At 40.8% G+C, this 17,348-nt stretch overlaps 1 protein-coding gene across 2 annotated transcripts in view; it reads right to left on the reverse strand.

Moving 5' to 3' along the window:
• LOC130362347 (alcohol dehydrogenase 1-like) overlaps window positions 1–17,348 on the reverse strand; it is a 97,913-nt gene that overhangs the window by 54,111 nt on the left and 26,454 nt on the right. For both annotated transcript variants that reach the window (XM_056566663.1, XM_056566674.1), the window contains exons 2-5: window positions 10,973–11,074; window positions 6,080–6,221; window positions 4,889–4,976; window positions 2,416–2,635 (exon numbers count right to left, since the gene is read on the reverse strand). In XM_056566663.1, coding sequence (XP_056422638.1) covers window positions 2,416–2,635; window positions 4,889–4,976; window positions 6,080–6,221; window positions 10,973–11,074 — 552 coding nt within the window. The remainder of the gene's footprint in view (window positions 1–2,415; window positions 2,636–4,888; window positions 4,977–6,079; window positions 6,222–10,972; window positions 11,075–17,348) is intronic.

Here is a 17,348-nt window from a genome sequence, read left to right on the forward strand (position 1 = left end):
GTCACTGCTTTTGTTTTTATATTTATTTGTAAACATATGACGTCACTAATTGTGTCACACCTGTATGATATAAATATCACACACCTTGTACTTATCACTGCTTGACAAAGGCCTTGTGAGAAGGCTGAAACGTCGCAACTTCTGATGTTTTGGTGAATAAAGCCACACATTACTCATGTATACCTTGGAGTGCTGCTGTTTTTCTACATATACATTTGGGACTTGGGACCGAGTCAACCAGCTAGCACCACCGTCAACCTGGCTGTGCTGCCCGCTTTTCTTTTTTCTAAATAATTATGAAGCTATCTAGACCTTTAGTTTCTAGCTTCTAAAACATTTTTATTAAGTTTACTATACATTTTAAAGCTTACTAGACAATTAGGCAGCTATCTAACATTTAGTTTCTAGTTCCTAAGACATTTAATTAGCTCTCTACACATCTTTATGAGGCTAACTAAACATTAGCACAGCTCTTTATTCCTTTAGTTTCAAGCTGACTAAACAATTTTATTATCTCACACATTTTATTCGCCAACAATGAGTTTCCTGTTAGTACACATAAGGTATACTGTCTAGCCAGAAGCTAGGTCACAGTAAGATTGGCTGCTAGGGTCTATTGGCTACACACTACTCACCCCCTTACTTACCCCGCTACTTATCCCGTTTCATTTGTTAGCTCGCAAGAGCACCTACTGGCCAGGTAGAGCATCTCACACACGCAAAGAAGGAGAAGAAGAAGTGTACCTAACAGTGGCAGAAATTGAGTTTCAATAGGCTACAATCCCTAAAGTGTTTTCTTAAGTGAGATATTTACTTTGGTGTATGTACTAGAGAGAAGTAGTACATTTAAGTCAGTTAGTTAAGGTACTATGTGTGCAAGTACTATTTTAAGGGCAATCTTCCCTATATAAGCGGGCGCTTTAAATCAATGAACTGCAGCGGCTTTGCAGGTGCAGAGACCTGCCGTCGCTGCTGGCTTTTCTGCTCCTGCCTGTCCTGGGGTCTAGAGCCCTGCTGCCTGCCCTTCTCTCCCCCTGGCTATGGGTGCCGCTGCCTGTTCTCTCCCTGGCTATTGGTGCCGCTGCCCCATTGCCGGCACCGATAGCCAGGGGGAGAGAAGCGGCGCCGGCAATGGGGCAACGGCGCCGACAGACAGGGGGAGAGAAGGGGCAGCGGTACCCATTGCCGGCGCCGCTGCCCCATTGCCTCCCCCATCCCCTGCTTCAGGCCTCCGGTGTGCGTCCCCCTGCGTCGTTGCTATGTGCTGCGAGACGCAATGACGTCACTCGTCATTGCGCCGCGCCATGCAGTGCATAGCAACGACGCAGGGGACGCACACCGGAGGCCTGAAGCAGCGCGGACCCGACCCCGGCAACAGGCAATTATACAACCAGGGATGGGGGAGGCAACGGGGCAGCGGCGCCGGCAATGGGTGCCGCTGCCCCTTCTCTCCCGCTGGCTATCGGCGCCGCTGCCCCATTGCCGGCACCGCTTCTCTCCCCCTGGCTATCGCTGCCGGCAATGGGGCGCCGGCACCGATAGTCAGGGGGAGAGAACGGGCAGCGGCGCAGATAGCCAGCGGGAGAGAAGTGGCGGCAGCAGGGCTCTAGACCCCAGGAAAGGCAGGGGGAGAGAAGCGGGCAGCGAAGGCCTCTCTCCCCCTGCCTTTCCTGGGGGCTTCTGCGGGGTCAGAAACAGTGTATCGGGGTATACGCATGCACACACACACGCACCCTCATTTTACTAAGGATATTTGGGTAAAAAACTTTTTTTACCCAAATATTCTTGGTAAAATGAGGGTGCGTGTTATAGGCCGGTGCGTGGTATACCCCGATAAATACGCTAATTAAGAAAAAAACTGCAAAATGCACCTTACTATGGGGGAGATTTATCGAAAGCTGTCCAGAGGAAAGGTTGCTGAGTTGCTCATAGCAATCAATCAGATCGACTCTTTCATTTTTCAGAGGCCTTTTCAAAAATGAAAGAAGGAATCTGATTGGTTGCTATGGGCAACTTTTATTCTGGACAGGTTTTGATAAATCTCCCCCTGTATCTTTTATTCATTACTCCTCAACTACGGACACAGATTACCTAATTTCTTTAGTCACATTTTTCATTAGTATTTTTATTAGTTTGTAATATTTTTTCTTGATCAAGGTTACCTTTTTATATAAAATACATCAGGATTTAAATAGAAGGACTGTAAACGTGTTACTTGTTTTTGTTCATTTATTTTACAAATGGGGTATTGTGTACTACAATACTCTCGATGAACCCTTTTACTGTAGTTTTAGTGTGAGCTGCACAAATTCTTTTGTTGTTAATGTAATACTGGAACAGGCAGGTTAGACACCAAATATAAAGGAGAAGTTAATAAATTTGGGCAGGATTAAATTTTTTTTTCACTTACTTTACCTTAGCTAATTGAACTACTGAACCGTATCCAGTGGAAAAGCCACATCCGATAACACATACTTTATCTAGGGGGGCATCGTCGTGTATCTTGGCCACTGATATTTCATCCACCACAGTGTATTCAGTGAATGTGCTGGTGTTCAGGAAATTGTGAATCAATTTCCCCTTGCAGGTAAATCTGCTGGTTTTATCTGACATTAATCCAGTACGCTTGACAATGCTGTTATAAAACATTGTGATAAGTATATTTAGATAGATAGATAGATAGATAGATATAATACAAAAGACATTAAACTTAACTAACAAAGTTCACAAAACAACTACCGTATATACTCGAGTATAAGCCGAGTTTTTCAGCACGATTTTTCGTGCTGAAAACACCCCCCTCGGCTTATACTCGAGTGAACTCCCCCACCCGCAGTGGTCTTCAACCTGCGGACCTCCAGAGGTTTCAAAACTACAACTCCCAGCAAGCCCGGGCAGCCATCGGCTGTCCGGGCTTGCTGGGAGTTGTAGTTTTGAAACCTCCGGAGGTCCGCAGGTTGAAGACCACTGCGGCCTTCAACATCATCCAGCCCCCTCTCACCCCCTTTAGTTCTGAGTACTCACCTCCGCTCGGCGCTGGTCCGGTCCTGCAGGGCTGTCCGGAGAGGAGGTGGTCCGGTGGCATAGTGGTTCCGGGCTGCTATCTTCACCGGGGGCGCCTCTTCTAAGCGCTTCGGGCCGGCCTCAGAATAGTCACGTTGCCGTGACAACGACGCAGAGGTGCGTTCATTGCCAACGTACTTCTGCGTCATTGTTAAGGCAACGCCTCTATTCCGGGCCGGAAGCGCGGAGAAGAGGCGCCCCCGGTGAAGATGGCAGCCCGGACCACCTCCTCACCGGACCACCTCCTCACCGGACCACCTCCTCACCGGACAGCCCTGCAGGACTGGACAAGCGCCGAGCGGAGGTGAGTACTCAGAACTAAAGGGGGGGAGAGGGGGCTGGATGATGTTGAAGGCCGCAGTGGTCTTCAACCTGCGGACCTCCGGAGGTTTCAAAACTACAACTCCCAGCAAGCCCGGACAGCCGATGGCTGCCCGGGCTTGCTGGGAGTTGTAGTTTTGAAACCTCTGGAGGTCCGCAGGTTGAAGACCACTGAGGGCGAATGATGAGAAGAGGATGATGAAGGGGGGGGGGGGTGTGGGGATGATGAAGGGGGGTGGGGATGATGAAGGGGGGGTGTGGGATGATTACAAGGGGATGATGAAGGGGGGATGTGTGGGATGATAAGGGGATGATGAAGGGGGGATGTGCGGGATGATAAGGGGATGATGAAGGGGGGATGTGTGGGATGATGACAAGGGGATGATGAAGGGGGGATGTGTGGGATGATAAGGGGATGATGAAGGGGGGATGTGTGGGATGATAAGGGGATGATGAAGGGGGGATGTGTGGGATGATGACAAGGGGATGATGATGAGGATGTTAATGACGGGTCTGGATGATGACAGGGGGGGATGAGGTATTTCCCACCCTAGGCTTATACTCGAGTCAATAACTTTTCCTGGGATTTTGGGTTGAAATTAGGGGTCTCGGCTTATACTCGGGTCGGCTTATACTCGAGTATATACGGTACTAATGTAATTCACAAATATGCATACTATTTAAATAACAGCATGGCAAGACAATTTTCTACGTATGATAATTTACCTCTAAACAATAGTCTGCAGTGACAGTCAGGAAGACGTTGAGGTGTAGGCTAGTTCTAGCCGCAATGAGTACTGTCTGGGGGAAGTGGTGCAGTTGCCCATAGCAACCAATCAGATTGCTTCTTATATTTTTAAAGAGAAGAGGCCTGGGAAAAATGAAAGAAGCAATATCATTGGTTGCTATGGGCAACTGCACCACTCTTCCTCTAGACAGGTTTTGATAAATATCCCCCTCTGGGTCTACCTTACTGTCTCCCTACTGACTCTGACTCAAACATCTGTGATCATGTCTGCAGCGTTAGTAAATGGTCACCGGCATTAAAAAGAGATACCAGAGGCAGAAGAAAATTGGAGCAATGTGGCGATGGTTGATAAAATTTTTTTTGTCCTTTAAACATGCGCCTTTCCCCTCCTGGAGCCCTGCCTACTTTTTGGGGAGCTAAACTAAGAAGCCTTAGGCTTCATTTCCACCCATTTTTATTCTTAAATTTTTTGGAAAACTGACAATGCAGTTTTTGAGCCAAAGCCTGGAGTGGATTCAAGAGGTATGGGAAGGACTTATACTTCTTCTTTCTACTGGATCCACTTCTGTCTTTGGCTCCAAACTGCAGAGGCAGCTTTCCAAATAACATTAGGAAACATAGCCTTAATGCCTTAACTGTAAAAGTGCGCCTTAACTGTAAAAGGGCGCATCAGGGGACATATTAGAGGTTAAATAATGATAATAATAATGAATTCATATTTATAGCATTAATATAATAGCACTCAAAAACACATACTCAGATTTGTAACATAAGTTACTCTTAGGTTCAGTACAGCCTCTGCATTCTCCACAATAAGCAAGAAACAATGGTATCACTTTGTCTCCTAGAATGAAAAAAAATGTTTTTGAACATTTATCAGCAGGTCCATAGTCGCAATACAAAATTATATGGAGTGAGAATCATACATGGGAAGAAAAAGCATAACTTCTGCATGTATAATGAGGGTCAGTAAAGTTGTTTTACATTTTTACCTTTAATAACATGATAATGTTACGGTTAGGGCAATTATACAATTTAGCACAGTGATGTTAAAAGGGGGCATTGTGATGTCACATTGGAGCATTGTGACACGGTGAAAGGTAAAATGGTAAACATAGCACTGGCTCTCAGATGCAGCGATGAAGAGCCTTTATTAAAGAAACTTTACGGTGCACAAACATATGATTAAAGGGGAAAAAAGGACCAGGGGGCTCCAAAGAGCTCTGGAGAGAAGCAATGGCTCAGTTTCGCTGTCAACCAGCTTGGTCACCTCTGCACATGGCACCAGGCTAAATAAACATGGTCTCCATGGAGGTAAACAGCTGACGATCTGGAGAAACCATGGCAACAAGTAAACAATGTATACTGTAATATGAAGCCTAATTAAGTAAGGGGATCAGCGAAACCAACACCACCAACTGTAATCCTTGCAGAATCTATAGGGAGAGAAAAAGGGTTAAAGAGTACCTGTCATCAAACCATATTTTCTAAAGTAACTCAGATTGTGATGGCACAATGTGACATTGTTTTGTCACAATGGAGAATTATGATATCATAATTTATAACTGCGTCATATGTCACATGTCATATGTCAAAATGATAATGTTCCAATAAGGCATTGTGATGTCACAATCAGGACAGGACTACTCAGGTGGCCTGTGATTGCAACACAGAAGTCCAAAGGAGTGGCATGGAGCTCCCTTTATAGCTGTGCAACCTGCTGTTGTTGGTGCAGGTCTGGCATTTGAGCCTTCACCGACACAGAGCAATAAATGTTACACAGATTGTGTTAGGTTTTATGTGGCAATGTCATGATTATACAGTGTGTGATACTAAGGGGTTAATAAACTGCACTGTATTACTCTAAATACAAAATAAATAAAAATGTTTTCTGGACTATCCTATGTTTGATTGGTCAAGATCTGACCCTCTTTTTGTAGGACTTACCAGGCTTTACAGAAGTTACTCCGTTCCCAACACTTTCTACTATACCGGCTCCTTCATGACCTAAAATGACTGGATACTTGCTGTCCTTTATCAGTCCTTTAATTGTATGGTCATCAGATCGACATATTCCAGTAGCAGCTATCTATAACACATTAGACATATACAACATTGTGTTAAGAAGTGGTTATCATGATTTTGTTATTTATGTTATATATATATATATATATATATATATATATATATATATATATATATATATTATTCAAATTTCAGCATTGTTATGTAATTTAAACCTAAATTTTAAATATTGTCCTTCTTTAACCATCAAAATCTTAAAACTCCTGAATGGTAGGGCGGCTCTGTTGTTCTCTTCATAGGCCAAGATAAATGTGGCCTAAACAGAAAGTGGAAAAATTAAGGAGAAAAAAAAGGTAGTAAAGCATAGTTAAAACTAAGACAACACTAGGGGGGAGATTTATCAAAACCTGTCCAGAGGACAAGTTGCTGAGTTGCCCATAGCAACCAATCAGCTCGCTTCTTTCATTTTTAACAATGCCTCTGCAAAATGAAAGAAGCAATTTGATTGGTTGCTATGGGCAACTGGGCAATTTTTCCTTTTCACAGGTTTTGATAAATCTCCCCCTAGGTTTTTAAATGGGATGAATGGAAACAATAAGCTATGATTTGCTTAGTTATGTCTGTTTTTTGGAAAGTTGTTAGTTAATGGATGCAGGGGCAGCTCTAGACTTTGGGAGGCCTTATACATGAAGCCTTCTCTAAAATAAATAAATAAACAAAAGAGATATCGATAATTTAAAAAATAAACTACCGTATATGCATTGCATATTTTAAGACAAGCCTTAAAGGGGTACTCCAGCTATAAGACATCTTATCCCCTATCCAAAGGATAGAGGTAAGATGTCTGACCGCGGGGGTCCCGCCACTGGGGATCCCCGCAATCTTGCATTCGGCACCCACCTCTTGGAGCTGCACACCACATTGCCAGCTCACAAACTGCCGGGTGCTGACCACGGGGCCGGAGTATCGTTGCTAGACTTGCATAGCGGGGGCGGAGTGTGATGTCACACAGGGGTGGAGTCGTGACATCATGATACACTGGCCCCGTGGTCGGCACCCGGCAGTTTGTGAGCTGGCAGCACGGTGTGCAGCTCAAAGAGGTGGGTGCCGAATGCAAGATTGCGGGGGTCCCCAGCGGTGGGACCCCCACGGTCAGACATCCTTTGGATAGGGGATAAGATGTCTTAGGGTTGGAGTACCCCTTTAAATCCCAACAACTAGAAATTCACAGCTTCAGGAATTTTATTGATCTGATTGCTCTTCAAATATGCATCATATTCTTAATTCAAAATTTAAAAATGCAATTCATTTGTTAATAATGAATCATATCTATCATATCTCAATAGGACAATTCATTGAAAAAGCACCTCAATGCACATATTTAGTAATGTATCTTCTAGGATATAATTTAAAAAATAATTCTATTTTTTGACAAATGAACAGCTAAATGCTTTTATATGAGATTGAAATTTCAATTTAAATAAGTCAGTAACACGCATTGGATTGATAGGGTTGTTGAACAGCCCTCTCCCTGTCTTGAAAATGTGGGTCACAGCTGCAGCAGCTCTAGTAGAGGGTGCATTGTCCCAACAGGAAAGGGGGCCCATCTGGGGATTTGATTTTGTACATGTCCCAGATCCACAGAGTGCTGCCAATGAACTGTACATTCGCCTCTAAGATGAAGTTGGACATACATTGCATTGGCGAAAGGACATCAGCTCTGTTCTGTCATTGCAGCTTAAAGGGAAACTCCACCCATAGACATCTTATCCCCTGTCCAAAAGAAAGATGATAAGATGTCTGATCGCGGGGGTCCAAAGTTGTTGGCTGCGGCACCCAAGACATCCGATGCACAGAGCAAACTTCGCTCTGTGCCGGATGACTGGTGATATGAGATGGAGGCGCGTGATGTCACAGTCATGCCCCGTTCATGATGTTATGGCCACGTCCCCTCAATGCAAGTCTATGTAGTACGATATCTGGTGACGTGGATGCCATCTAGTGTTATGGCAAGTGCTGTTATGTGTAGGGCTAGTGCTGTGCTGTGTAATTAGGGTTAGTTGTATACTGTGTAAATGTAGCCTAAGGCTAGGTTTCCACACAGCTTTTTTTTATGGCATTTTTTGAAAAGCTGCCACTGCAGTTTTTGAGTCAAAGCCAGAAGTTGATTCAAAAGGAATGGGAAATATAAAGGAGGGACTTAAAAAAAAAAGATATGCTAGTGACAATAAAAAATAAACTGTATAAATTGCATATTTTAAAAGGGTACTCCGGTGGAAAACTTTTTTTTTTAATCAACTGGTGCCAGAAAGTTAAGCAGATTTGTAAATTACTTCTATTAAAAATATTAATCCTTTTAGTATTTATTAGTTGCTAAATACTACAGTGGAAATGTTTTCTTTGTGGAACACAGAGCTGTCTGATGACATCATGAGCACAGGGGTCTCTGCTGACATCTCTGTCCATTTAAGGAACTGTCCAGAGTAGGAGAAAATCCCCATAGAAAACATATGCTGCTCTGGACAGTTCCTAAAATGGACAGAGATGTCAGCAGAGAGCACTGTGGTCATGATGTCAGCAGAGAGCACTGTGTTCCAAAAAGAAAAAAATTTCCTCTGTAGTATTCAGCAGCTAATAAGTACTGGAAGGATTAAGATTTTTAATAGAAGTAATTTACAAATCTGTTTAACTTTCTGGCACAGGTTGATTAAAAGAAAAAAAAGGTTTCCAACGGAGTACCCCTTTAAGACATGCCTTATACTTATACTTATTTTTCCTACTGGATCCACTTCTGACTTTTGGCTCAAAAACTGCAGTGGCAGTTTTCCAAAAAACACCCAAAAAATACCTATGTGGAAATCTAACCTTACACTGACATTTATTCTTTTTTCTCACTATCCATTATAGCTGGAGTCAACTAAAATGGAGAGTCTCCAGCACTACGGCTAATGTTGATACGGATCAACCAACTTAAAACAGTAGCTGATTAAAACCAAAAAGGAAAGTCACAGCCACCAAAGCTCTCAGTTTTAATGATCTTTCTCACAAGCTTTAAAGGGGTTCTCCGGTGCTTAGACATCTTATCCCCTATCCAAAGGATAGGGGATAAGATGCCTGATCGTGGGAGTCCCACCGCTGGGGACCCCCGTGATCTTGCACGCGGCACCCCGTTTGTAATCAGTCCCCAGAGCGTGTTCGTTCCGGGTCTGATTACCAGCGACCACAGGGCCGACGGCGTGTGACAGCACGCCTCCGCCCCCGTGTGACGTCACACTCCGCTCCTCAATGCAAGCCTATGGGAGGGGGCGTGATAGCTGTCACGCCCCTCCCATAGGCTTGCATTAAGGGGCAGAGCGTGACGTCACATGGGGGCGGAGGCGTGACGTCACATGCTGTCGGCCCTGTGGTCGCCTGTAATCAGACCCGGAGCGAACACGCTCTGGGGACAGATTACAAACGGGGTGCCGCGTGCAAGATCACTTTGGTCCCCAGCGGCGTGACTCCCGCGGTCAGGCATCTTATCCCCTATCCTTTGGATAAGGGATAAGATGTCTAAGCACCGGAGAACCCCTTTAAGCTAGGTTCACACTATGGAATTTCTGGACGGAGGCATTCTGTCTGGAGATTCCAAGTATGCCCAGCACCAAAGGATTCTGCCTAAAGAATGAGCAAGAATGTCGGCTGCTGAAATTCCGTAGTGTGCACTGTGCAGCATTATCCCATTGCCAGCATTACAGATGGAAATTCCATAGTGTGATTTCAGCCTTAGGGTACGTTGACATTTGTTTGCAAAGGATTTTCTGCTGCAGATTTCATTGTAAACTAAATGACTGAGCACAGCTTCTAAACGAAAATTACAAATCCTGTGCATCAAATGTGTGCAGGATCCTGTATGTGTGAAAGTACCCTTAGGGTGTATTCACATGTTCAGTATCTGCTGCATATTTATTGCTGCAGATTTGATGCTGTGTTCAGTCATTTCATTTACATTGAAATCTGCAGCATAAAATCTGCACCTTCAAATTTGCAGCATCAAATCTGCAGTAGGTCTTGTACGTGTGAATAGAAACTAAAAAAGCTTTTTACTTATGATTCAGCTACATTCAGGATGCAAGATGTCCCCTACCCATCAATAAAACAAAGAAAAATTAGCTTTATTCTAGGTTTCCACACAGTATCACAGAATGTAGTACGGCTCTTATTAAAATGTAACTTTTTCTATTTTCTCATCAAAATACAATAATCCTCCAGTACCAACAAGTGTGCAAAACAGATACAAACATGTAGATTTAAAAACAAAATACTTGAGTGAAAAGATATGACACTATCATTCTAGGGTATAGGCCAAGCAAATAAGGTCGAAGATATCAACCCACAGAAACATGTCCAAGTACTGAAAACACTTGGCCACATTTATCAAACGGTGTGAGAGAAAAAGTGGAGTGATTTTCCCACAGCAGCCAATCACAGCTCAGCTTTCACTTTACCAGAGCTTGTTAGCTGAACTGTGATAGGTTAATGTGGGAAAATCTCTCCATGTTTTCTCTCCCTCAGTTTGATAAATCTGGGTCATTGTTGCTTTGGTTTGTCTACTCATTCTGATCTTCCCTATTGAATCTAATGGTATCCAAAGTTGTGGATTACAGATTTATGTAATGCATTCATTTCTCATCTGCTATTTTTATTCATTTAGAATTAAAGTTTTAAAATGATAAAATCTCATGGACTTTTATGTTTATGAGATTTTAGTTTTTTAAACTTTCTTTCTAAATTAATAAAAATATCAGATGAGTAATGAATCTGTATATAGTTTACCTTAATACGGACTTCATGGGCTTTTGGTGGGGCAACTTCAATGTCTTCAATCTTGAGTGGTTGATGCGGCTCCCACAAGACTGCGGCTTTGCACTTAATTACCTGAAAATACAGTCACTAAGCCATACAGAACTGGAAGATAACAGGTCATAACTTTTTCATTTTCGGTTGTAAAGCAGTATGGATTCATGGTGGATACAATTACTTTAAACAATAATGCTGTCTTTGGTTCCAAAAGCTGTTGTGTACCTCTAGGGAGTAAAGTTATATCTGAATGATTTAAGATCTTAAAGTGTTGTTGCGGCAGAATCTCTATATTTCTGTAAGATCATTGATGTTACAAACTTCAAGGGAGTCCAATGGAGGAAGAAAGGGAGGATCCCAATGCTGAAACAAACAAATCCTTAAAATAATTACTACATCTTAATCTAAAAGTTGGGTGTATTCCAAAATGGGGCCATTGAAAATCACAACACATCATGCAAAAAATTTAAAAAGCTTCATGTCGGGATTTATTCATTACATTGACGATCATCCTTTACCTATAGACAAACTGTCTTTTATATGGCTGTTTTGGCTGGTATACTCCTTATCTCATAGTGAAGGCACTAGTTTTATACAAAGAATGTGTTCTTTGATTCTCAATTGTGTGCTTAAGTATAGGAAATCAGAAAATATCATGGGTTGAAAGGGCTTCAGTTGGGCTACTAAACATTGACCTAAGTTACATAAAAAAGACCATGGTAGTCTAAAGTGTCTTTGACATCTACAACCAATTTACAGAGGATGATAAAATTATGAGAACAAGTAGAAAGATCTAGGTTAAAAACAAGAAGAAAGTTGTGTCATAATTTGTCATCAAGAAAAAACATGACAATTATGATATCATAGCAGTAACTCTATGTAAATGGATAATAATGAAGTCTCTATAATGTGAGAAATTAATAAGAAAAGAAATTAAGGAAACTACAATATGGGGAAAGAATACTAGAAGGTGGAAAATGAAAGAATGGAGCACACTAAAACATTTACTTTGGCTGTCAGATTTGGGGTGGAACGAGGTTATGTTATATTTGGAAGCAGTCCGTAAAGTTTTTGACAAAACTATGTAGGGATAGATACCATGACAAAAGGAAAAGCTGAAGTTCTGTTTTGGAAAGGAAGATTGTTGAAGACTGATAGAGATGGAATGTAAGATATCAAAGGGAAATTATGGCCTATTTGTTTTACTAATTAAAACCATCGTTTTAGTTTCTGGTTGTATATGTTTTCTGTGGTTATTTGGCAGTCAGAAAACAACCCATTGATTCGTATGGGAGAGCATATTACGTCGGCCACACAGATGGCATAGCTAGCATTTACTTCTCCACTAAACACCCCAAAATGGCAACAGATGCAAACTGTTAACCTACAACATATGTGTGTATATATATATATATATATATATATATATATATATATATATCAAAGTAAAAGAGGATGTGGAGATGGCTACTATTAGCTCTATGCGGCAAAAGAATCCTTTAAACCATGGGACTGTAATGAAGCTGACATGGAGGCCAATATAAACCAAAATGGTTCAGCGGAGGTGATAGGATAAATAAAGGATACAGGTATCAATAGTGGGGTATGAAGAGACAACAAAAGATATCTGCACTCAAAAGGTGAGCTGGAAGTAAAAAATTTACTAAATAAAAGTTAGTTAAAAAGGGGCTGAGAAATTAATATTTAATATTATAGAAAAGGGGTCATATCAATTCTATCATTAAAAATTATTTTTGTTCCATACATGATCTGATTACATGCAGAACCACACATGTAGTGTGTTTTATTATGTGCAGCTGCTTGCGCTATTATATTGGGAAAACTGTGAGACCTCTTAGAATTAGAGTACAAGAACATCTCCATTCTATTACTACAGGCTTAGGAGCCCCTGGCTTTATACAACATATGCGAGAGATACATAACAGCAAAACTGAAGGGGTTAAGTTTGGAGGCTTAGAATTAATTAAACACTTATCCTCCACTGTGGATGGCGATACTCGTTTGCTCCGCTCCAAGGCCAAGTGGATACTGTGCCTGGATGCGCAGGGTCTGCTTGGTTTTAATGATAGAATTGATATGGCCCCTTTTCTATAATATTAAATATTAATTTCTCAGCCCCTTTTTAACTTAATTTTATTTAGTTTATTTTTTAGTTCCAGCTCACCTTTTGGTTTTGTTTTTTGTGTTCGTTTTCTTGATCACCTTTTGCGGTCATGTGACCCTTGCACCTGTGCACTAGCAGACAAAAACCTAGCGTGATGACATAATGGAAGGCCGGACGAAGCAATTAGTGTGCAAAATCACCGGTAATCGCCTTTCTGAGCGCTATGCACCGTCTACCTCCCGGACCTCACGGCATCTCTACATAGGAGCAGTTGGTCGTTTACTTAGCGGTGAGTGTGGATATCTTTTGTTGTCTCTTCATACCCCACTATATATATATATATATATATATATATATATATATATATATATTCCTCTTTGTATATTGTATTATTGGTGGTAATGGTCTCAGTATACAGGATTTGGTTAGTAACAGTATAATGGCAATATTTATAATGATAATATTCCTCCTTGTATATTGTATTATTGGTAATATTATTCTCAGTATACAGGATTTGGTCAGTAACAATATGATGGTAATATGCATGGTGACAATGTTCCTCCTTGTATACTGGTATTGTTTGTAATATTGGTATCCGTATACAGGATTTGGTCAGCAACAGTATGATGGTAATATGTATTGTGATAATATTTCCTACTTGTATACTGGAATTATTGGTAATATTACACTCAGTACACAGTATTTGGTCAGTAACAGTATGATAGTATTATGTATGATGATAATATTCCTCCTTGCTTACTGGTATTATTAGTAATATAATGTTGGTCTAAGTATACAGGAAATGGTCTATAACTGCATGATGGTAATTAGAGATGAGCGAGCTTACAGTAAATTCGATTCGTCACGAACTTCTCGGCTCGGCAGTTGATGTCTTATCCTGCGTAAATTAGTTCAGCCTTCAGGTGCTCCGGTGGGCTGGAAAAGGTGGATACATTCCTAGGAAAGAGTCTCCTGGGACTGTATCCACCTTTTCCAGCCCATCGGAGCACCTGAAAGCTGAACTAATTTATGCAGGAAAAGTCAACAACTGCCGAGCTGAGAAGTTCGTGACGAATCGAATTTACTGTAAATTCGCTCATCTCTAATGGTAATATGTATGGTGATAATATTCCTCCTTGTATACAGGTATTATTGGTAATATTGGTCTTAGCATACAGGCTTTAGTTAGTAACAGTATAGTGGTAACATGTATTGTAATATTAGCTCCTTGTATATTATTATTATTATTATTATTAATATTATTATTATTTTGCAATATTGTTATGTTGTAACCATATTACTATCTTTTAGGGATTATGTATATTTTCTTACTTTTCTTTTAACTTAGTATGTGAGCTAATTCTAAGTAATCTACACCTTCCAGGTAAGGGGCCCGGTGTCACACTTCTTTTGTAATATTGACGTGATGCCGATGTGCAGGGTCTTGCACCTTCTGCACACCAGCCAGGGGGCAGCCAATCTTTTTGCTTTAGCAAACAGCTTGCAGAAAGATCTTTTTTTTTTTTTTTACATAAGCTCCTTTTCTTTAATTTTACAGACAAATCAAACATAAAATTAAACAACAATATTCATTAATACATAATAAAGGACAATAAAAATGAAATTAAACCTATCCATCCATCATCAACACACCATATTCATACTAGCCGACATTAATACTAAATCACATAATGACACTATTATTTCACCACTTCTGCTATCTTACTGTCCATATGTTCTCTTCTCTGTTTTAATTTATATTAAGCTCCTTAATTTCTCACTGATTTAATCACACACATGGAAATTTGGTAGAGCAAAGTCTTAGAATTCCCCAATCTTTTTAACCTCAATCTTTCCATAATACATCCCTGTTGAAAAGTAGCAATTATTTCAGCTCTTTTTGGTAGGTCTGTGGTGTTCCATCCTTTTGCTATAGCCATACGAGTAATAGATAATATATGAATAATATACAGAGGGGATCAAAAGTTTGGGCACCCCAGGTAAAAATTTGTATTAATGTGCACAAAGAAGCCAAGGAAAGATGGAAACATCTCTAAAAGGTATCAAATTACAGATTAGACATTCTTATAATATGTCAACAAAAGTTAGATTTTATTTCCATCATTTACACTTTCAAAACAAACAGAAAACAAAAAAAAATTTCATCTGCAAAAGTTTGGGCACCCTGCAGAGTTAATATCTTGTACTGCCCCCTTTGGCACGTATCATAGCTTGTAAACGCTTTTTGTAGCCAGCCAATCTGGGTATCTTTGCCCATTCTTCCTTACAAAAGTCTTCCAGTTCTTTGAAATTTCTGGGCTGTCTGTCACGCACTGCTCTTTTAAGGTCTATCCATAGATTTTCAATTATGTTGGGGTCAGGAGATTGTGAAAGGCATGGCAAAACCTTCAGTTTACGCCTCTTGATATAATCCCCCGTGGATTTCAAGGTGTGTTTAGGATCATTATCCATTTGTAGAAGCCATCCTCACTTTAACTTTAAGCTTTTTCACATATGGCATCAAGTTAGCATCCAAAATTTGCTGAAATGTTATTGAATCAATTATTCCTTCTACTTGTGAGATGTTCCCTGTGCCACTGGCTGCAATACAACCCCAAAGCATCATTGATCCACCCCCATGCTTAGCAGTTGGACAGAGGTTCTTTTCATTAAGTTCTGTTCCCCTTCTTCTCCAAACGTACCTTTGCTCATTCCGGCCAAAAAGTTCAATTTTAACCTCATCGGTCCACAGAACTTGTTTCCAAAATGCATCAGGCTTGTCTATATGTTCATTTGCAAAGTTCAAACGCTGATTTTTGTGGTGAGGACGTAGAAGAGGTTTTCTTCTGATGACTCTTCCATGAAGACCATATTTGTACAATTATCTCTTTATAGTGGAATAGTGTACCACAACTCCAGTGTCTGCCAGATCTTTCTGGAGGGATTGCGCAGTCAAACGTGGGTTTTGAATAGTTTTTCTCACAATCCTGCGAGATGTTCTATCTGATTTTTTTCTTGGTCTTCCAGATCTTGCTTTAACTTCCACTGTTCCTGATGACTGCCATTTCTTAATTACATTCCGAACAGAGGATATTGACATCTGAAAATGTTTTGCTATCTTCTTATAACCTTCTCCAGCTTTGTGAGCGTCAACTATTTTCAGTTTCAGATTTCTAGACAACTGCTTAGAAGAACCCATGGTGCTGATTGTTGGGGCAAAGTCAGATGAGTCTGGGCATTTAAAACCTTTGAGATTGATATCACCTGGTCTTCCCAGATGATGATTGAGAACAATCCGTGACACTGGCAGGTGTGCATTCTATAAATTCTGCAGGGTGCCCAAACTTTTGCAGACACCATTTTTTTGTTTTCTGTTATTTTGAAAGTGTAAATGATGGAAATAAAATCTAGCTTTTATCGAGATAATATAAGAATGTCTAAACTGTAATTTGATGCCTTTTGGAGATTTTTCCATTTTTCCTTGGCTTCTTTATGCACATTAATACAAATTTTTACCTGGGGTGCCCAAACTTTTGATCCCCTACTGTATGTAGCTTCATCATTTAGTGGTAAATTTTAGTCCACAACCTCTGTACCGGAGAACACCCACACCAAATATGCATCATTGAGCCTTCTTTAGAAGATTGTAAAACTTTATATGCCTTAGATATGCCGCCTTTATCTTCCTGAGATCTAAGAATATGTTTCATAGATACTGCGGGGTTCTTCAGTTTCCATTTCAGAGTTGTAAATATTTAAAAAACTTTACTGAAGATTTTAAAGTGATCACATATATTAGAGGATAATAAAATTTTCTTTTCACTAATATCTCCGAGACATAATGTAATTCCACTTCAGACCCACTTCAGAAAAGTTTGTAGTGGGGAGAAGGGATTGTAAAATCTGAAGGGGGGTACGGTTATATCTAATAGAATTCAGAATATGATGAGAAAGGGCATATAACTAGGGATGAGCGAATCAAATCTGACGAATCCGAATTTGTAACGAATTTCAGGAAAAATTTGATTCACAACGAATGTGAATATCGCCAAGATTCTATAATCGCTTCATTAAACTCCATTTAGTGCGGTCTAGGCTCCAGGGCATCTAAAATGGTGGATCCACATGTGAGAACATGGGGCAAGGAATCCTGGGAAGGCGTGAACATGGGAAGGCAGGATGACCCTGAATCACATGCAGCATGCAGACTATCAGCAGCCAGTCACC

This window comes from Hyla sarda, chromosome 1 (assembly GCF_029499605.1).
Source record: "Hyla sarda isolate aHylSar1 chromosome 1, aHylSar1.hap1, whole genome shotgun sequence".
NCBI classification, from domain to species: domain Eukaryota; kingdom Metazoa; phylum Chordata; class Amphibia; order Anura; family Hylidae; genus Hyla; species Hyla sarda.